The sequence below is a fragment of the Sceloporus occidentalis genome, unplaced genomic scaffold (genome assembly GCF_023333645.1).
Source record: "Sceloporus occidentalis isolate IW3139 unplaced genomic scaffold, rSceOcc1.0.p SCAF_22, whole genome shotgun sequence".
NCBI lineage: Eukaryota > Metazoa > Chordata > Lepidosauria > Squamata > Phrynosomatidae > Sceloporus > Sceloporus occidentalis.
In genome coordinates, this window is record NW_028317002.1 from 2948348 (window position 1) to 2967204 (window position 18857).

The 18857-nt window shown below is 41.8% G+C and overlaps 1 protein-coding gene across 1 annotated transcript; it reads left to right on the plus strand.

Moving 5' to 3' along the window:
• The first annotated feature begins 10224 nt into the window (after nucleotides 1–10224).
• LOC149300886 (WD repeat and SOCS box-containing protein 1) lies at nucleotides 10225–18223 on the plus strand. Its single transcript, XM_089484632.1, has 9 exons — nucleotides 10225–10264; nucleotides 11853–12021; nucleotides 12670–12935; nucleotides 13874–14005; nucleotides 14461–14561; nucleotides 16239–16411; nucleotides 16850–16963; nucleotides 17398–17505; nucleotides 18033–18223. The coding sequence occupies exons 1-9, from the start codon at nucleotides 10225–10227 to the stop codon at nucleotides 18193–18195; spliced, it is 1266 nt and encodes a 421-aa protein (XP_089340758.1). The 3' UTR covers nucleotides 18196–18223.
• Nucleotides 18224–18857: the final 634 nt, after the last annotated feature.

Below are 18857 nucleotides of genomic sequence, written 5' to 3' on the forward strand. Positions count from 1 at the left end.
GGGTCCATTAATGAGAAAGCAATTTTTAACCTCTACAGGCCTGAAGAGTTTTACAAAGAGATGAGTGTTGTGGATGCAATACTCCCCCTTCTTACAAATCTCCCTTCTTCGCCAACATTGTCTAGTGGTCCTTCTTTGAGTGGTCAGTGTCAGGGACCTACCTGCTAGCTGCTGTTGACCTCAAGAGTTTCCTAACATGCTTCAGCGTCTTTCAGGGTGGTTGTCTGTGTCTGTTTGTTCCCATGACATCATATGATTAATCTGGGAATGTGGTGATTCCTCCTCTTATAACACAATAAAAAAAGTTAAAAATATCAGCAGACTGATGTCTAGTTTACCATAAGCAGGCACCCAGTGGTTATTGCCTAGTATGCATAGTACACTTCTCCGAATTTAGCAGCTTGCGACTTAATTGCTCATGGTTTGCCTTCACAAATGTGGCCAGTATCTACACAGAAGAGGCCAATCAGAGAATTATCGTATTGGCCCGAATATAGGCCGCACTCCCCCCCCCCACTTTAAGTCTTTAAAGTGGGGGTGCGGCCTATATTCGGGGTCTAGCGCCCGACGCCCGGGACATGCAGTTCCAGGCGCCGCGCAGGCAGCAGGGTTAGGATACAGATCCCCCGCAGCGGTGCAGGGGACCTGCATCCTACTCTCTGATACGTTCAGACAGCCTCCCCTGCCGGCACTTTCCACGGGTGGAGTACCGGCACGGGAGATTGTCTAAGCGCATCGCGCAGACGTTCACCAGCTGCGGCGATGCGCGTAAACAACCTCCGCTGCCGGCACGATGTGCTTTAAGAATCTCCCTTGCCGGGAATTCCCATGAGCCGGTGAACATCCGCACGATGCATTTTACCTCTGCCCCCAGACTTACCAGAGCAGACTCCCGGGTGTCTTGCGGGGCCGGCGGGGGACATCTACGCAATACGCATATACAACTTCGGCACTTCCGCTGAGTGCCGGCACCGGAAGTTGTATACGCGTATTGCGTAGATGTCCCCCTCCGGCCCCGCATGACACCCGGGAGTCTGCGCTGGTTATTCGGGGGGAGGGGGCAGAGTGGCAGCATATCTCGAGGGGGGTGGACAGAGTGGCAGCAAATCTCAGGGGGGCAGAGTGGCAGCATATCGGGGGGCAGAGTGGCAGCATATCTCGAGGGGGGAGGACAGAGTGGCAGCATATCGGGGGGGGGCAGAGTGGCAGCATATCTCGGGGGGGTAGAGTGGCATATCTATTAGAAAACTTTTTCTTTAAAAAAGCACCAAACTTTTAGGGTGCGGCCTATATTCGGGTGCGGCCTATATCCGAGCCAATACGGTATTTCCTTATGCTAATTAACTAAAGCACTATTAGTAATGCCAACCCTGTTTTATCTTCTATGAATCGTTCTCCTCCCTGTCCTATTTTCTGTTGATGGATTCTCTTGACATACTTAATTTTGGTTTGGCTTGATGCCCTATGCAAACAGATTTAGTTGGATAAAAGAGGCCAATATGCTACAATGATATATATATATATATATATATATACACATATATATATATATATACATATAATAAAATATATAACATATATATAATAACAGATAATCACCAAGTAGCAACACACAAGACTATGAGATGAAACTCGGACCAGTTCAAAATAATTCTGCTTGTTTCTGCAGTATGAACGAACTTGCATCTTTTGAAAACTTTTGTATATGATTTTGTAGCTTGTGCAAATAAATGCTACTAGAAGTTTTCCTTCTTATAAACACTCATAAAGCTATCCAGAATCTAAGACAATACTGATTAAGGACTGATTAAGGTCTGGGTCTTTACATCAGGAAAAATTGACGGACTAGACAGACTCAATGGTTCTACCTTTACATTATATGTTTCTATGTTAACAATATTTATTTTATAATATATGGTATATGTGTATGAATGTTACTCCATAGAAACACCCCTCAATAGCTCTATGGCATTCTTTTGCAAATGATCATTGCCAATTTAAACACACACTGTCACATGAGACTTCAGATTGGCTTTAACAAAAAAAATCCCACCCAAAGAAGTAGGTTAAAAAAAAACAAATATAGGTCAATGGGTTAAACAAATTCAACTGTGCTCTGTTTGGGTGGAGATATCAAACAAGTCTACAGAGAGGTAATCTGCCAAAGCGATTCTAAATGTATTAGAGAATTATGCATATATAGTAGATTGCAGTGGAACTCACAAATTAATTTAGTCATACATTAACACTGTAATTTCTAATCTTACCAATTATTGCATCATACACATATTTCTGAGTTTCATAGGCGTGTAAAAACCAGAGCTATATATGGTAATGAACACATTGTTTGATATTACGGAACTGTAAGAGTTAAGGCATCAGAGAGTTATTGATAGCAAGGTTTATCAAAGCATTATTATGATGCTTATCAATATTAATTATTACTATTAAACTAGGCTAGTCTTACGGGGCTGTATGGAAATACAGGCCCAATTCAGTTATTCTGCCCCCAGGTTAAGGGGGGTGGTCAATCATAATACAGTGCATGGTGGACAAACCAGTTTAAGCAAGACAAAAGGAGCCCATGGCTGACCTGTCTCATCCCCTTTCCCTATCGACCAAGTGGTTGCCTGTAACTGGAAATTACTCTAGAGGGCAGGACAGAATATTCAGGGTGTGCATGTAGAAAAACATTATTTAAGAAGCTCCCTTTAAGGATAGCTATCTCTCGTGACTTTGCTTTCTAATTGTGTCAACCCTGATGATGTAACATCACACAAGGGTGGTAATTATAGACCGATATATTATAAACCTCATACACCTCCCCTTTTGATAAACTAGGCTTTGAGATCCAAGGCTCACTCAGTGTTTACATACATACGTGTACTGCAGTGCTCTACAGCAAGAAAACAAAACAACATGGTTTGCATAGAGAGGTAACTGTGTGTGTTACAAAAGGTTTGTAATGATCAAAATGATTTGCTCTATTATAGATGTACAAAGTATTTACAAACTAATAGTAAAGCACCACCATCTGCCTATGTGTCCATCTTGGTGTTCACAATATCAGGAAACGAACCGGATGTGTTTTGAACTTTGACCCTGCTGTTTAATGTCCTCGTGAGCTGTGTTTGTTTGCACCTGGGAAACATTTCAGTTGGCTCTGGTCCTGACTGTGCTGATTAGTTAATTGACGCTATTCTTGAATAGCAGGACTGGACTTAGACTAAATGTCACCTGAAGCAAGAATACTCTTTTGAAACCCACCATTGTTCTACTTTATATAGCCTTATGTTTTACACAATTATTATGTTTACATAATTTAATTTATAAACACATTTCCTGGTTTACTTTGCTGTTCTATCAAAACATAATTGTGACTTTTAGGGTTGTAGAACACAGTGATACACTCATTTGTACTAAACAGACTGTGCTATTGGGGAGCTCTGGGAAAGAGGGGCAGTATGGTACAGTCCCAATTGGGTGATCTGCTCCTAATAAATCTGCCACCACTCTGGACCTGTCTCCTTAAGAAGCAACAAATTATATGCTTAAAGCAGCCAATCAGTTGTAGAAAAGATCTCCCAAAGTACCCCCTGCCCCTGATGGTCCCTTTAGATTTTTGTGGTGTCCACCTTGCAAGTGCATGGGGAGATTTCCCAAACCCCCATGTGTATTTGCCCCTCCCCCAGCTATTTTGCATGCAAAAGATGTGTTCAGAAGAACACATCTCTCTCCATGACACATACACACCACCACTCTGGCCGAGCGAATGATGGGGACAGGGTCAGTTCAGCATGTTCTCATAAATTTCAATGAGAGCACTTTCCTGCCACTGACTGGCTGCATCAAGAAGTCATGGAAGCCTCCATGCCATGGGCTCCTGGAGGGGCCTGAGTGCCAGCCTCCTTCCTACCTACCATGGGCCTTGGTACAGAGTGCCACGTTTCCCAAAGTACAAAAGAATCTAAAGACTGTGAAGAACGGAAACAGATTTGGGGCACCTGCCTTTTGGGAGGGAGTTTGTGTGTGTGGTGTTACTCTTCATCCCGAGGACCTCTATGGCCAGTATTTGCACCTGGATCTGATATTGTAGGGAACCCTAGAGGAGTTCCTCAAAAATACAGGTGGAGACCGGAACGCAGGAAGCAGGCTGAGGAACAGGAGCCGGGTCTGGTATACGAAGGGTCAATCTCATACAAGCCGGGTCTGGTACACAAAGGGTTAATCTTGAATAAGCCGGGTCTGGTACACGAGAGGTTAAATCAGGAACGAAAGGAGAGGAACTCACGAACTGCACAGCACAATAACTGAGCACTGAATGAGTCTCAGTGCTCAGTTTTTGAATTGCCCGCTCGTGAACGCCACGCGTCTAGTAGCTGGCGTGCCGCGAATGGAGGAGGAGGAGGCGCCGCGAACGGCGCGGGACCTGCCGGACCGGACGGGCGGGCGTCCCGGTAGGTGCCGAACCCCGGGACCCTTACAGTTCCCCCCTTAACGGGAGGCCTCTAGACTCTTGAAGGACCTGGACGATCAGGATGGTGCAAATTAAAGGCAGAAATCAAAGTGGAAGCATGGAGGAGGAGGAGTCTTCGTCAGAGTCATATCCCTTCCACCGTATGAGATATTGTAATCGTTTACGATAATATCAAGAGTCTAAAATATCCTCAACTTCAAATTCGGGGTTATCATTAATAATGATGGGGGGAGGAGGAACAGGGCGACGGCCCGGGACTGGGTTATCCCTCCATGGTTTCACCAGTGACACATGAAAAACTGGGTGGACGGTTAAGGTGCTGGGTAATTTCAATTCTACAGCCAATGGGGAAACCACACGAGTAATAGGGAAAGGACCTATGAACCTAGGACCTAACTTCCTAGAGGGACAAGATAACCTCAGGTGTTTGGTAGAGAGCCATACTTTGTCGCCCATCTTATAGGAAGGCGCAGAACGGCGATGACGGTCTGCGAAGAACTTATAATGAAGTTTCGCCGTACTCAGGGTATTACGTAGTAATTTGTATGTTTGAGTAAGGTTGGTGATATGTTCTGAAACTGAAGGTACTGTACTTAAAATTGGAGATCCAGGCAGCATGGATGGATGGTACCCGTAATTGGCGAAAAAAGGTGACATACGGATGGATCGGTGAACGTGGTTATTATAAGCAAAATCGGCCAGCGGTAGATAGGAACTCCAATCATCTTGAAGATATGTAGTAAAGCAACGGAGATACTGCTCCAAGGTTTGATTTTGCGGGTGAAAAGCTGTTGATAAGGAGCGGTGGATGTGGATTTGGTCACAGAAAGCACTCCAGAAGCACTCCAGGAGAGGTGAATTGAGATCCTCGGTCGGAGATGATATTTTCAGGTAGGCCATGGAGACGGAAGATGTGTGTGATGAACAAACATGCTGTCTCACCCGCGGATGGAAGATGCTCGAAAGGGATAAAGTGGGCCATCTTAGTAAATCGATCCACTACCACCAGCAAGGTGGTCAGGTGTGAAGATGGAGGTAGGTCGGTAACGAAGTCCATGGATATGCTGGCCCACGGTCTAGACGGAGTTGAAAGGGGTTGGAGGAGACCAGCGGGTTTATGGTGGGAGTCCTTGGAACGAGCACAGACGGTGCAGGAAGACACAAATGTTTTTACTTCTTCTTTCAGTTTGGGCCACCAAGCGTTGGATTAAATCTTGGGTTTGTTTCACGCCACCATGTCTGGCTAGAGGTGTATCGTGGAAGGTCTGTAACACTTGGAGACGGATCTCCGGAGACACATAGATATGATCCGTATGGTAAAAAAGTCCTTGACGAAATTGTAATCCTGGTATGTTTGGGGGGTTAGACTGGTGAGAGTGTCTTCGAATAGAGTCCCATAAGGAATGGGAAGCTGCCAAAAAATGACTGGGTGACAGAACCGTGTTCTGATTAGAAGATGTATCAGAAGGTAAGTCATACATATGCAATAAGGAATCCGCTTTGACGTTGCGGGAGCCTGGACGGTACGTTATCTGTAACTGGAATCGTGTAAAGAACAGAGACCATCTTGACAGACGAGGTTGTAGTCTTTTAGCTGTTCGTAGATATTCCAGATTTTTATGGTCAGTAAATACAACGATGGGATATAAAGCACCTTCGAGTAAATGTCGCCATTCTTCTAATGCCAGTTTGATTGCTAATAGTTCACACTCCCCGATGCAGTAGTTCTTTTCTGCTGGGACGAGAGTCCGAGAGAAATAGGCGACTGGGTGAAGTTGACCATCAAACTCCTGCCTTTGGGAAAGGATAGCACCAACCGCTGTGTCGGAGGCATCTACCTCCAAGGTATATGGGTGATGAGGAATTGGAAGCTTGAGGATAGATGCAGAGATGAATTTGTTCTTTAAAAAGTCAAATGCTCGTTGTGCCGCTTCGTTCCAGAGAAATGGGCTCTTCTTTGAAGTAAGGGCTGTGAGAGGTTGTATATGTTTGAAAAAGTCACAGATAAACACCTTTGCGGTCCGTTGGAGCAGGCCAATGGAGTATGGAAGTGACTTTTCTGGGGTCCATCTGGATACTGTTGGGAGAGAGTATGTACCCCAGAAATTCGATAGTTTGGACCTCGAATACACATTTTTCAAGTTTGGCAATCAGTCCATTTTTTCTGAGTCGGCTGAGAACTTGACACACGTGGTCACGGTGTGTATCCAAGGAAGGTGAAAATATCAATATGTCGTCAAGGTATACTATAACGAAACGGTCTAAGAGGTCATGAAAAACATCATTGATGAAGTGTTGAAATGTAGCGGGGGCGTTAGAGAGACCGAAAGGCATCACTCGATATTCAAAATGTCCATAACGGCACCTAAACGCTGTTTTCCATTCCATCCCCCTTCCTTATTCTTACCAAATTGTAAGCTCCATGTAGGTCTATCTTTGTGAAGATCGTAGCTGACCATACATGTTCCAGTAATTCTGAAATAAGCGGAAGTGGGTATCGATTTTTGACGGTTATATTATTCAATTCCCGGTAGTCAATACAGGGGCGAAGACCTCCGTCTTTTTTATGGACAAAAAATATTCCTGCCCCTGCCAGGGACGTGGATGGTCGAATAAATCCCTTTACGAGATTCTCATCAATATAATCTTTTAGTACAGCCAGCTCGGGCTCCGATAGGGGATAAATTCTGCCGAAAGGTATAGCAGCTCCAGGAAGAAGTTCGATGGGAGAATCGTAGGGACGATGAGGGGGTAATTTATCCACGCTTTTCTTTTCGAAGACATCTTGAAACTGTTGGTAAGATATAGGAAGTTCCTGAGGTGAAGTGAGATCTTGAGTCAGACATACTGAGATAGTCTTTAAGCAGGTCTGTATGTGGAGATTTGAATTGAAAAACGCAGGTCTCCCAGTTAATGGAAGGGTTATGAGTTCTTAGCCAGGGAAGGCCAAGGATGATGGAAGAAATTGGTGAGGGAATCATGTCGAATTGGAGAGTCTCAATGTGGCTGGTTCCAATCTTATCTTTTAATGTGTGAGGCGAGAGCTGCCCGGAACGGAGAAAATATAGGTGAGAACCCGGTATGCAGGTAACAACTTGGAGCACACCACGAAAAAACCAGAACGAAAGGAATAGCCGGGGCCTGGTACACGAGGTAGCACGTCAGGAATAGCCGGGGACTGGTACACGAGATAGCACGTCAGGAATAGCCGGGGTCAGGTACACGGGATAGCACGTCAAAAATAGCCGGGGTCTGGTACACGAGATAGCACGTCAGGAATAGCCGGGGTCTGGTACACGAGATAGCACGTCAGGAATAGCCGGGGTCTGGTACACGAGATAGCACTAGGATCACAGGAACACGAGGTATAAGGCACAATAACTGAGCACTGAATGAGTTTCAGTGCTCAGTTTTTAAACTTCCCGCCAGTGATTGCCACGCCCATAGACGTGATGTCACTCGCGCGTGTTCCCTGCCGGCAACGGCGGGGAACACATAAAGTTTTGTGAGGGCGCACGCGCTAAGTAACCACCATGCGGCCGGCTGAGGAGGACGGGACAGCCGCGGCGCGGGACCGTCTACCCGGAGCGGGTAAGTGATGCCGGTGAGGACCCCGCCGTGGGTTCTGACGGGAGGACGGGGCACCCGCGGCGCGGGACCGTTTACCCGGAGCGGGTGAGTGCTGCCGGTGAGGACCCCGCCGTGGGTTCTGACAGGTCCCCCTCCCAAGGAGAGGCCTCTGGACTCCCGGAGGACCTGGGCGACTAGGATGGTGACGATGAAAAGAGGACAAGACGAGGAGCATGGACCTCGCAGGCAAACTCCCAAGAGTCCTCCTCAGGGCCATAACCTTTCCAACGGATGAGATATTGCAAACGTCTCCGAAAAAGACGGGAATCCAAAATGTCCTTGACCTCGTACTCTGTGTCATTGTTGACAAGGATAGGAGGAGGAGGAGCAGAACAACGACCAGGGTAGGGGTTAGCTGTCCACGGTTTGACCAAAGAGACATGGAATACCGGATGAACGGTCATAGAAGCAGGTAATTTCAATTCTAGAGCAGATGAGGAAATGACACGGACGACAGAAAAAGGCGTGCTCGCTTAGTAACCACCATGCGGCCGGCTGAGGAGGACGGGACAGCCGCGGCGCGGGACCGTCTACCCGGAGCGGGTAAGTGATGCCGGTGAGGACCCCGCCGTGGGTTCTGACGGGAGGACGGGGCACCCGCGGCGCGGGACCGTTTACCCGGAGCGGGTGAGTGCTGCCGGTGAGGACCCCGCCGTGGGTTCTGACATAATGGGATGGTTTCAGTGATGACAGGCCCGGTCTTGAGCGGACTTCCGTCCACCAATTGGATGGAAAGAGGATGTTTCTTGGGGCGAGTGGGAATAGAGAGTTTCCGGACCAGGTTTGTGTCAATAAAGTTATATATATATATATATAGCAGAGTAGAAATGTTTTAGACTTGAGAAAGAGCTCCCGAAAGAGTTCTTACCCTTGAAGTACCGGTTCATTCCATGAGGTTTCTAGAGCTATACGCCGGAATTCTGCAATATAATCCTCTACATATATAGCAGAGTAGAAATGTTTTAGACTTGAGAAAGGGAGAAGAGCTCCCGAAAGCTTGTCATTCCAAAATTCTGTTAATCCAATAAAAAAAAGGTATTATCACAAGATACTTATTCCATCTGTTATTTGATATATATTTAAACACACATAATATTTGGTGCGACACCTCCTTCAGTAACAGTCACGAAAATATCAGTATTTATTTACTTTTTGCCTCCTAGGGAAACATGGTGAAATTGTCTACACAATGTTACACATACCCTGCAAGTACACACTTTACCCGAGTACACACTTTACCCGACGTAAAAGTCTGTCAATTACAGGTCTGTCTTGCCCTTTGAGTGTATGTACTGTAAGAACTCTTTGAATGTATGTACTGTAAGAACTCTGAATGTATGTACTGTAAGAACTTTCTAAATAAGCTATTTTATTTGGCTGTCTCTATACCCAGCAGCCATCATCAGACTGCATAACCATGAGAACGTAGACTGCCTGCTGACCCTGAGATGAGAGGAAAAAAACCTCTGCGGTATGTGCCTTGTGATATTCTCTGGAAAATAACACTTCACAGCAAGATAATTAGGAATAATATGTTGAAATCTATCCATATAAAATCCTTACATACAAAGCACCACGTGAGTTACTTCACATTCTGTCTGTAAATACCGTAATATATAATTCCCTAAACCGCCAAATTTTAACGAAACTCTCATGATTTCATGACAATAAAAACAACCAAAACATTTCATAAGCAGTAAATACTCTTATTTATTGTGCATAGAAAACATGTGAAACTTCTGGTAATGAAATACAGTACAAACAGAAGATTCATTCTTTGAGGCGCCGAACAATTCCGCCTCGAACTTGCACAACTCTGGTCGCCTGCCCGATTCCAAAATGGCCGCCGGGTTTCAATGCAAGCAACCAACGCCTGCATAGTTTCCTAGCTATCCCCCTCCCCGGTTCCTCCCCCCCTCTTTGTCGCTTTTCCGGACTGGATGAGCCATTTTGAGCTCAGTTGCTAGTCTGCAGGCGCCTTGGACGGTAGAGAGGAGGGTTTTTCTTTGTAGGAAACGGGTTTTGCTGGCGTTTAACCCGTTTTTGCGGCATCCGTGAAATCACGTTAGATTTGTTTCAGAGAAAACTTCTACCTTAGACGTCTGGTTTCTATTTAGATGGCAAGCTTTCCCGACTTTGTAAACGAAAATGAAATAGGTGAGTATGCCGCCAGGCCATGACGGTGTGAGGCGTAGAGCTGGCTCTCTGTAGCCGGGTGGCTTTGATTCTTTTAAATGTCCTATTTCAGCCATATAATCCCTATACAGCAGTCCTATATCCATCTGCGCTAGGATATATACGTATATATATATATATATATATATATATATATATATATATATATATATATATATGTGTGTGTGTGTATATATATATAGATAGATCTATCTATAGAGAGATACAGATGTGTAATTTCATATTTGTATTTTCTAACTGATGAGAGTAGAATATGGAAGTATCTTTGTAAATATGTATTTTTGACCCTCACATTAATTGCTTTGGCTGCTATTTCTATTATGAATAAGAAAATATTGTTGAACAGAAAAAATATAATTATTCTTAAATATAGTTGAGTATTCTTGGATCTGTGTTTTTTATCATTTTTAGGCCACTTTAATAAATAGATTTTCTTCTAGCCTGAGAAACACATCCATTTATTTCATCTTTAGTTGAGTATTTAAACATAGCCGATCAGTTTGCTATTTTAATCTCGCAATGCTTTTGGATTTCATTTCGACTTATTTTTTCTGTTGATTAGTATGTGTTTGTTTTTATTTAATTTTTTTTTAACTTTTAGATTGCTTTTTTATGACCTTTAGACTTGCATTAAATAATTCAACTTTAGCTGAGCAGTGTTGCGCAATACGCCCCCAAACCACATTGTTGTTAAACACAACCTTGGTGGGTCACTTTGAACTGCTTACCGTTTGTGACAATCCTTCTTATGTTTGTGATGATCCATGAAATGATATGCCGACATTGTCTGTTATAACTTTAAGAGCAATACTATGTTTCTTTTATTAACATTAAACAAATGTTACACACTTTACTGCATGTGCCAGCCATTCAGTCTATGCGGCTCTTTGGCTGCGGCCATTACATACATTGCGTGTGTCATGTCTGCTGCCACTTCCCCCACCCCTCTTGTGCGTGGAATTTACTTCATCTATTTGGGCTGCTTGACACTCATCCAACCAAACCACTTTATTCCTTCCCTTCCCCCTTCACTCCCTCTCTTCTCCCATCCCCCATATGACACACACACTATGGCATGCGGAGCGATCCCTCAGCACCACCCTCTCCTTGAGAGCCAGGAAATAACGTCCTCCCTCTCTCTCTGTCTGTTGTATACAGAGAATACGGCCAGTGGTCTCTGTCCTCGGAGCAGCTACTTGTAACTTAATTGTATTGAACCGCTCCCTTTCACAATGTATATCAATTCTATTTCAAATCCATGCCTTAATAAAGTATATCCAGTGTATCCCGCGCTTCTGAATCTTTGGCGTGTAGCCTTGCGACACACATGCATTACTTATGCTATTGTTCTGTGTTCGCCTGTCATTTCATAATGAGTAGATGGCTGTGCGTAAAACGTGAAGTGTTTCAGATTCCTGGCTATAATACTGAAACCGCCATCGCTGAATTTGGGATTGCAGTATAAGCTTTAATATTCGTCCAGTTTGTACTCGCCCCCTCGTTTTAGACTATTGATATGTTGATGATTTCCATCTGAACCCCTTTTCAGCAAGATCACAGGCCATTGGGGAACTCATATCACCGACGACTCCCTTTGAACAGAAGTATGGCCGTGAAAACTGGACGGTGGCTTTCGCTCCAGATGGTTCCTATTTCGCTTGGTCTCAGGGACACCGTATTGTAAAACTGGTTCCTTGGTCTCAGTGCCTTAAGAACTTGTAAGTAGAGTCTTGATGTATTTTTGGGAATATATGGATATTTGTATAATGTACAATTGAGAACGTACTGATATAGTCCTTGGCTCCCTGCCTGTGTTGTCCTCACTTTTTGAGCAGGAGCACCTAAATCTAAAGCAATTTGAAAGCAGACGAAGGGCTGTTATGAAGCATGGTTACTACATCTATAGCATGAGTAGAAAGCATTTCAATGTAGTGATGTTGCTTCAGGAATAACGCAGGATTAAATGGGTCCTATGTACAAAAGTGATTCTGCTGTCACGTTTTATGACAATAGCCACTAATGAGCTATTTAATTCTGAAATGGACACCAAAGTCTGCCCTTTGTGTCTACAGCCACGTAATAACATTTTGCTGCCAAAATCTGCACAAAGCCTGCAGCTACAATGTGTTATTGACAGATGGTAATGGAACCTCGCAGGCAGCTAAGAGGTGTTTTTAAACTGTATCTATTCATGACATTTTCAGGTCTGGTTATTGTACATAACTAAATGGTCTGTTCAATTTCCTCTCTACTAATACCTACGAAAAATTGAACACATGGATGGCTTTCCATGAACTGGCTCACTTTAACAAGGTGATGCTGAAGGAGTCTGTTACTGAAACTTTTGTTTTTCTCCCCTGTTTCAGCGCTTCTTGCAGCAGAAAGAATGGTGTAAACTCTAATACAAGATTGTCCAGGCAGAACAGTGATGTTGGTCAGAAAAATAAGCCGCTCGAACATACTATAGACTGTGGAGACATTGTCTGGAGTCTTGCGTTTGGGTCCTCTGTGCCGGAAAAACAGTCTCGTTGTGTTAATATAGAATGGCACCGTTTCAAATTTGGGCAGGATCAGCTTCTCCTTGCAACAGGGCTGAGCAATGGACGCATCAAAATATGGGATGTTTACACAGGTAACTTCAATGATATCACTCAGTAGTCCTGCAGCACCGCTGACGTGAGCCAGCGTATTTCATGTGTCATTATGCACTCACCGGCTACAGGAACTCGCTCCAGACTTACTAAATAGCGATTGTGTATAATGTAAACAGTGTACAGCACATTCACGTAGAGCTGCTAGTGGATGCTTTACCGTAAATCTGATGGATAAGTTAGACCTTATTTTATTTTTTTCTCCTAAGCAACTACTTTACTATTGTGTTTACCTGCCACGTATGTTGTTGAGGCTGTTTGTGATAGGAGACTGCCCCTTTAATGAAGCTGATTCTTTCTGTTTGACTTTTTGCAGCCATTAAAGGGTAGGGTCTTCTCATAAATCCAAAGGTCACATTGCTTGACTCTGGCATAAGATGTTGTTTTAGCCAGTTTTGGCAAGCAGGCCTGTAACACCTCCCCTAGTAAATATTTAAACTAGTCAGCTATTGCATATTTGAATGTATTTCAAGTGAAGGGCTGTTTTATGCCTTTTAGATCTTCGGTGACAACATTAGCTTAAGTAACAGTGTTTACAAAAAAAAAAAAAAAGCTGTTTGCCTTCTGGCTAGAGGCATATAAAGGTTTTGTGATAAACTTGTGCTATATATTTGCAATGCAATCAGACTGATAACCCAGAGGCATCTAAAGGCAAATAGAAAGCATTCACAATGAGCTTAAAGAATACTGTTCGAGCATTTGAGAAACCTGAGATGACAAGTAAATGGATTGTTTATTATTCTCATTGATGAATCCAGAGCTCTAATATAATGCATTGTATCAGTACTTTATGTTTAAAAAAAAAAAAAAAAAAAATGTGGGCCAAAATCCATTTGTATTTGGCTCTTAGTTCCTTTAGTGAACTTGTATATCTTTCTTTCACAACTGGATGAAGCAATTTTTTTTCCCTCCCCTTCAGGGAAGCTCCTCCTTAATCTAATGGATCACACTGAAATTGTCAGAGATTTGACTTTTGCTCCTGATGGCAGCCTTATACTTGTTTCTGCGTCCAGAGACAAAACTCTCAGGGTCTGGGATCTCAAAGATGACGGTATGCTTTTAAGTAAACTTGTCACCTCGAATAATTGCCTTTTTTATATATATATATATATATTTTATTTTTTTATATATATATAGCGTGTAAAGATATCCCACCAGCGATGTTTAAAAATGTTAAGTTGAATCTTGAATACAGCTTTCATGTTCTTGCATGTACTCATTCTTGTGCTCACACTTTATTTTATATTCCGGGGGGGGGGGGGACTGAATATTTCACAATAACCTTCCAATAGTTCTGCTCTTTATATTGTCTTTCTCTTTTAGTCACCTAGAACAATCATACAGCATTTTTTACTTTTTACAACTAGTATGCAACTGGCATGTCATAGCTAGTATGTCTTCTGTAACAGCTAGAGTTAAATACGCTGTTCCAACACTGGAATCGGTTGAATATATTCTGTTGATTGGACGTTGTATTCAATTTCTGCAATTGATTTTTCACTACAGGAAACATGATGAAAGTGCTACGAGGGCACCAAAACTGGGTTTATTGCTGTGCGTTCTCACCAGATTCCTCCATTGTGTGCTCTGTTGGAGCTGGCAAAGCTGTAGGTTTCAAGAGTTCCTTATTAATATTTTTTCCATGCTGAATTATTGAATTAGCATTGTAATCATATAAATGTTTGCTCAGTGTCCTGAATCAATTAACACAGGCATTAGGATGCATGACTGATCATTATGAATGTGTAGGCTAAGATAAGTTGAGTCGTATTAACTTGCACTGCTTCTGGCAAGCTGATCATCGCCAGGTTTTGGTGAATATAAACATCGGTTATCCGTTTAGTTTGCTGCCGATCCCGTCTCTTGCTTCGCAAATTGTAAATGCTAAGCCGTTTAAAAACCAAAAAAAGTACGGTCCTAAAAATGCACACTCTATATGCTTGAGCCCATAAATATTAATAAAATCAAGCATTTCCGAGATTGTAATGTGTAAAGATATATTCTACTTTTCTTTGTATCTGAAAGCAGTGCAGGTGCTGCTCCTATATGCCCCTATAGCAAACAAAATATTCAACACGCTTTTAAAGCATTAATGTAAGGGACTTAAGTCTTGGCAGTATAATAGCTCTCTTCCATCAGTAGAGCAGGACAGCTAATGTAGCTTATTTGGATGTTGACATTCATATTTGTTATCCTAGTGCTATTATAGGCTGTGTGTTTTCCATAAGCTTCTTGCTTTCCCTGTCACAGGTGGTGGCAGCAATATGGGTGTGATTGAGGTTATGTTGGCACCACACACAGGAGCACAGTGGTGTTAGCTGTGCAGAAAGAGTGGCATCTCTGGCTACCAGGCTGGGGACGACCAATGCCATAGGACGAAGTAACCTTGCGTTCGACTGCAAGGTGTACTGTACGTACGCAGGTGCTGGTTGATGTCCACTTTCTGCTTTTTCTTTCGTTTTCTTTTTTTTTTTTTTTTCTTCCTTTTTTCCCCTAAATTTAGAGCCCCTTTTATTTATTTTTTAATACTCCAGTTAAATGGATGTTTCTCATAATTAACTAATCAGTGTTACATATTTCATCCACCTAGAAACCCTTTGGCTGTTGCTAAAATGTCACTCTAATGTTCCAATAAAAAAAAAAAAAGGACTCGGCATTTTAATATTGAAACTTGTGTGACGCTCATAAAGATTAAAAATGTTTCTATAGAAATACTGAATACATCTTTTGAAGTATTTGCTTGCTTTGTTTGCCAAAAGCCTTCTTTTGGCTGTCAATTCTCTCTTTTTTTGCAGTATGTTTCTCTTCCTGGGCTCACGTTGATGATTGAAGCCTAATGTATTCAAGTGAACTTATTCTCTCAAAGGGAGTACACTGGAGTAACCATACGATAGTTTATAACCTTTCCTTATAATTGTTACACTTGTAAAATATCCAGAACAAAGGTTGTAACACTGAACCCTCCCATTCCATATTTGTTATAGCCAAAAGCAAAGCTAAAATAGAAATGGTTCTTTTATTTTGAATTATTGTGCATTCAATAGAACTTGCTTTTAGCAGTAACTTATAACAAAAGCAATTTATTTTAGTTTTTGCATGTTTTGCTTATAATATTAATATCCCATTAATATACTGGATATGACACTGAGCATATTTTGTAATTCCAATTAATTTGTAGTCTACTTTTGGTAAAGTTTATTTTTTTTTTTTTTTGTTACATTTTTATTTATTTTTTGTTAACCTGTCCACTGCATAGCCTATAACAAATCTATTTTTCCTTGCAGGTGTTCTTGTGGGATATGGATAAATATACTATGATCCGTAAACTAGACGGACATCACAATGATGTGGTAGCTTGTGAGTTCTCCCCTGACGGAGCTCTTCTGGCTACTGCATCCTATGATACCAGAGTCTATGTCTGGGATCCCCATATTGGGTCAATACTCCTTGAATTTGGGTGAGTGGAATTTGATCTGTCACTCCATGGTTTTCTTTTTTTGGTAACTAAGGTGACGATTAAATCCTGCTGTAGTTTAGCTGTAAATTGGCTTTCAGTGTTTTCAGCTATTTATATGGTACTCCCTGGACCGAAAAAGAGATCTTGTTATTGTTCCAAACATGTTCATGATATCAGAATGTATGTACTATGTCACCTTTCATCGTTTCTTTTAGCTTTCATTTAAGTCCTATAAGAATTCACCCGAAATATGCATTTGTTAGGACCTGTTCTCAGTCTTTCTGAAGTTGATTTCTTTGTAGCAATGGAAAAAAAAAAATCTATGTTTAAAGAAATAATGTGCAAAATGTGATAAATACTGATACAGTCCTGAATATCTCAGCTAAACGTCTGTCATACTGTTGAGTTTAATGATTAAACAATGTGTTTTATTTGCAGGCATTTATTTCCTCCTCCTACACCAATATTTGCAGGGGGTGATAATGGTCGTTGGGTGAGATCTGTTTCTTTCAGTCATGACGGCTTACATATTGCAAGCCTCGCTGACGATAAGTACGTGTTTGCTTTGTTTTGTTTTTTCTCCATTTTACAAGTGTTAAGTGTATCGTGTAATCAGTATAAATCTGGCTTACGCCAATATTCGATGAACTAACGCAATGTTTAGCGTTTTGGTTTTTTTTATTTTTTTTTTAATAGTTGTGTAGCACCATGATAGTATCAAAGGCTGGTAGAAGAATTAAGGAAACAAGTTTCTGCTTATTAAGCTTTTATATCTGTTAAAAGATATATAAATTTATAGATATCACATTTAAATGTCTTATTATACCCGACTTTGATGGGTTCATGTTCTTTCTGAAGATAAAAAAAAAATCTGACTTGTATAGGACTGATATGCAATTTGTAGATCTAGCCACACTCCTACCTATGAACAGAGAAATTGGTGTGTGCTTTTAAACGCGTTTCTCACCATGCCTTTTGGTTTTCAGGTTGGTGAGGTTCTGGAGAATTGACAGCTCTCACCCAGTAGAAGTTGCATCTGTGAATAAAGGGCTGTGCTGTGCCTTTTCAACCGATGGCAGTGTTCTAGCTGCAGGGTAAGATCTATATGTACAATATATATCTCGCATCACTTATACTAAGGAAAGTCAAAGAAACCCACTTCTTTAAGGAATCCTACAGCCCATGGTAACGCCCTTCCTTCCATATTCCTTAACTCACCTTTCTTAATACCTCTCTTGGAATATTAATTATAGTGTGGCTGGTTCATCCCTAACAGTGACTCCTCCATTACTTGTGTAATATGCTGTCACTCCCTCTAGATTTTAATGTTTGAGCAGGGCCCTACTCCTCACTTATTATGTTATATACTAGTTATGTCCTGTGTACCCATTGTACAGCGCTACACAATATGGTGGCACTGTATAAAACAATAAATAAAAATGACAAAACTACAGTTGACAGACTAAGACAAACCAATCAATTAAGAGGGCCCTGCCTACCAATACTAAGAAGTATCTTATAAACCTTTCACAACTTGTCTTCACATGGCCAATGTGACTGATGCATTTCATCAGTATTGTCATCTTATGATACAATAAATGCTTCTCTACTTTTCTCACAGAACTCAGGATGGAAATGTGCAATTCTGGGGAACTCCAAAGTATGTTTCCAGCCTTCAGCACTTATGTCGCATGGCAATAAGAAGAGTGATGACGACAAATCAAATCAAGAAGCTGCCTATTCCTCCAAAAATCATGGAGTTTCTTTCTTACCAAATTATGTAGCGCATTTCCATTAAAGAGTTACAGCTGAAACTGGCAATATGTCCAAACACTTTATGCTTTAAATGTTACAAGTTATTCAATATTTAAAGTACAGTATTTAAACATTTTCATGCATTTTGCATAGAGCTTTAATTCTGATGGAATGTTCTAAATTCTTGAAGTGTGATTGGCCAACCTTTTGTATAACTGTGAAATTGTGTATATGTGTATATATATATATGTATAAGCTGATGTGTCTGTGTGTATTGTTTAAATATAGACCTTGGATGTGTGGCTTCTTAAGAATCTGCTGAAAGTTTGGATGCAATCAACCAGTATATGTAGGAATTGTATGCTGCTGTTGTTACAGGGCAAGGCTCAAGATTTTGAGAAATAGGTTCCAGGAATGACTGCACTATTTCCCCCCCCCCCCCTTTTTGGCTCAGGAGTGGTGGATCAGTTCTTTACTGATGAAATACAGTCCTTTTAAACTATTATAGAATGTGGTCTGGCTGCAGTATGTTAAGGGGGTAGTTTTGGTTAGGTGCCAAATATGAGCAAAGTGTTAGCTGTTGCCTTCTGCTGTTTATTTGCACTCGCAAATTTCATGAATGTATGCAGTGCACAAATTGCTTAACCATATATTTTTGTTGAATTTTGTTTAAAGGTCTATAAATAAACTT